Source organism: Temnothorax curvispinosus, unplaced genomic scaffold (genome assembly GCF_003070985.1).
Source record: "Temnothorax curvispinosus isolate PA1 unplaced genomic scaffold, ASM307098v1 QBEX01014245.1, whole genome shotgun sequence".
Taxonomy (NCBI): Eukaryota; Metazoa; Arthropoda; class Insecta; order Hymenoptera; family Formicidae; genus Temnothorax; species Temnothorax curvispinosus.
This window is the reverse complement of record NW_020224025.1, coordinates 1-2,164: the sequence shown is the minus strand read 5'-3', so window position 1 is coordinate 2,164 and position 2,164 is coordinate 1. Positions and strand designations below refer to the sequence as shown.

Sequence of the window (2,164 nt, the reverse complement as noted above, 5' to 3'; positions counted from 1 at the left end):
ATTGTCTTGCCTTAATTCTGAATGCATGCTACTATTTACACAAATAAAAATTACAAAATCGGTCTCATGCAAACGTGTAAAATAATCTACAAAATAATTTATTTTATATATTTTTTATGAGACATTGAAATAATATTGAGTATGCAATGTCGACAGTTTCGGATTGTAAAAAAAAACTACAAAGTCATACAAGAAATAAGGTAGATAAAGAACAATTTAAGTTGTATTAATATTGCGTCATAAGTGTATAAATATAAGGTTTACTTATTTTTATTCATTCCAAGTAAAACAAACAATTAAATGTAATTTTCGATTACCTTAATATTATAAAATACACAGTACACCCGCTTATAAATACTTTTCTCTTGAAATATCATGAAATAAGACATATAATACACAGTTGAAAAACACGCGCGCGCGCGCGGGGAGTGTGCGTGTGTTATATATACGTATATAAAATATAGAGAGCATAAACTTTTTACCCAAAAACTATAAAAATGTTAGTATCAAAATCAAACGAAATAATATAGTGTATTAAAAAAAATCTTGTCAGTAAGGATTGTAAAACTTTCATATACTACTATCTACTAGTATCTACTTATACTACTTCATATCTACTTATCTCTATTTCACGGTAGATGATATTACCTCGAAATTAATATTATGTTTATTCATTTGCTCGATCAAAGATGTTTTACCAAATGCAGCACCAGGAGTGAGCACTCCTCCGCTGTAAAGATATAACAACACAAAAATAAAGCCGAATTTTAACATGTAATTATTATTATTATTGCGTTTTAATTGGTTATATTATAAACTGGAAATTTTTGAAAAGTCTTCAAGTAATGACTATGTTAGACACGAAAGAGAGTTACATTAAGTAATTAATGATTCACTCACTTGTCAGGTATTTTGTCACTTTCATTAAGGATTGTAATCGCCGATAGGATCACCATGATGCTAGTCCCTCCATATGAGGGAGAATCACCGGTGACTTTGGTGATTACTTCCTTATTAGGTGGATTTGTGTGTTTATCAGTAGGTGTCGCCAATTTTTCAGTCCATCCACGGGCTTTGAACGTTATAGAAAAGTGTGTCGATTTCAATGTTTCCATATTCGGATTCTCGTGGCTGATAAAACCGAATGAAAAAAAAGAGGGATACTGCAAATATTGCGTTTAATTATTTCATATTAATCATTTTGACCTAAATCATTTTGACAATCGCAAATATTTTGAAACGTACTTTTAGAAGTAAATTACGACCGCATGCCATGCGAGTCATGATTAACAAAAACATACCGGTAATAGACAACATCAGGACCGCAATGAAAGACCTAGTAATCAATGTACATTAGCAGAAATTGCTTCTCAACACTTGTGGCATTTTATCGATATTGTACTGACTTAAACGTGGCATAGACTTCAACTTGCGCAGGCCTCTCTTTGTACTTATCGTACAAGAATCGCTGTGTACGAAGAGCTAGTGGACGATCGGCACTTGGAAACCGTACAGACCATCCTTCAGAGACATCACTTCGGTGAACTAGACCTAGACCTCTGCAATGAACGGAATTATTAACGCTGCTTATCATCAATAATAATATAATCACTATTTTTTTTGTACAAGTTTTGCATAATTTGTAAATACCTGATAATCATCAAACTTGACTTATAATTGACAAAATTATAATTTATAATTGTACACATAACGTTTTGGAAGATGCAGACCTTGGTTTTAATTTTGGTGTAAATTCGGGCAATTTGGTAGGATACAATTTTTCGTGTAATTCCCGTAGTTCGTATGAATGAGCCAGACTATATATCGCAGTTTCCCAAGTTCCATAATTCAGATACGAATTTTTGTTATCAGTGGCGGTTGACGATATCGACATGTATACTTCAACATCATTGACTTCTCCTCCAAATTGCTGTTGTGTGAAAATGATTCCCAAATCGATAGGGACACAGTCAAAGCCGCAAGCGCTCACTACGTAAATTCCAGCTTCTTTAGCTGCCTCGTTATATTCCAATTGTATTTTCTCCATGAACTGTAAAATATTGAAAATATCAGAAATCATCAATCAATGGTTGTACCGTTGCGAACGTATATTGAACTACCTCTTCTTCACCAGTGATATCAACGTAATGAGTACGAGTAGCAA

At 33.0% G+C, this 2,164-nt stretch overlaps 1 protein-coding gene across 1 annotated transcript; it reads right to left on the bottom strand.

Annotated features, from left to right (window-relative positions):
• Positions 1 to 224: 224 nt before the first annotated feature.
• On the bottom strand, positions 225 to 2,159 carry LOC112464454 (saccharopine dehydrogenase-like oxidoreductase; the record flags this gene model as incomplete). Its single annotated transcript, XM_025031440.1, has 6 exons — positions 225 to 730; positions 901 to 1,163; positions 1,246 to 1,336; positions 1,407 to 1,559; positions 1,731 to 2,050; positions 2,121 to 2,159. Coding segments are annotated over 6 exons (972 nt in total), but the record flags the coding sequence as incomplete, so codon positions are not given.
• Between the last annotated feature and the right edge of the window lie 5 nt (positions 2,160 to 2,164).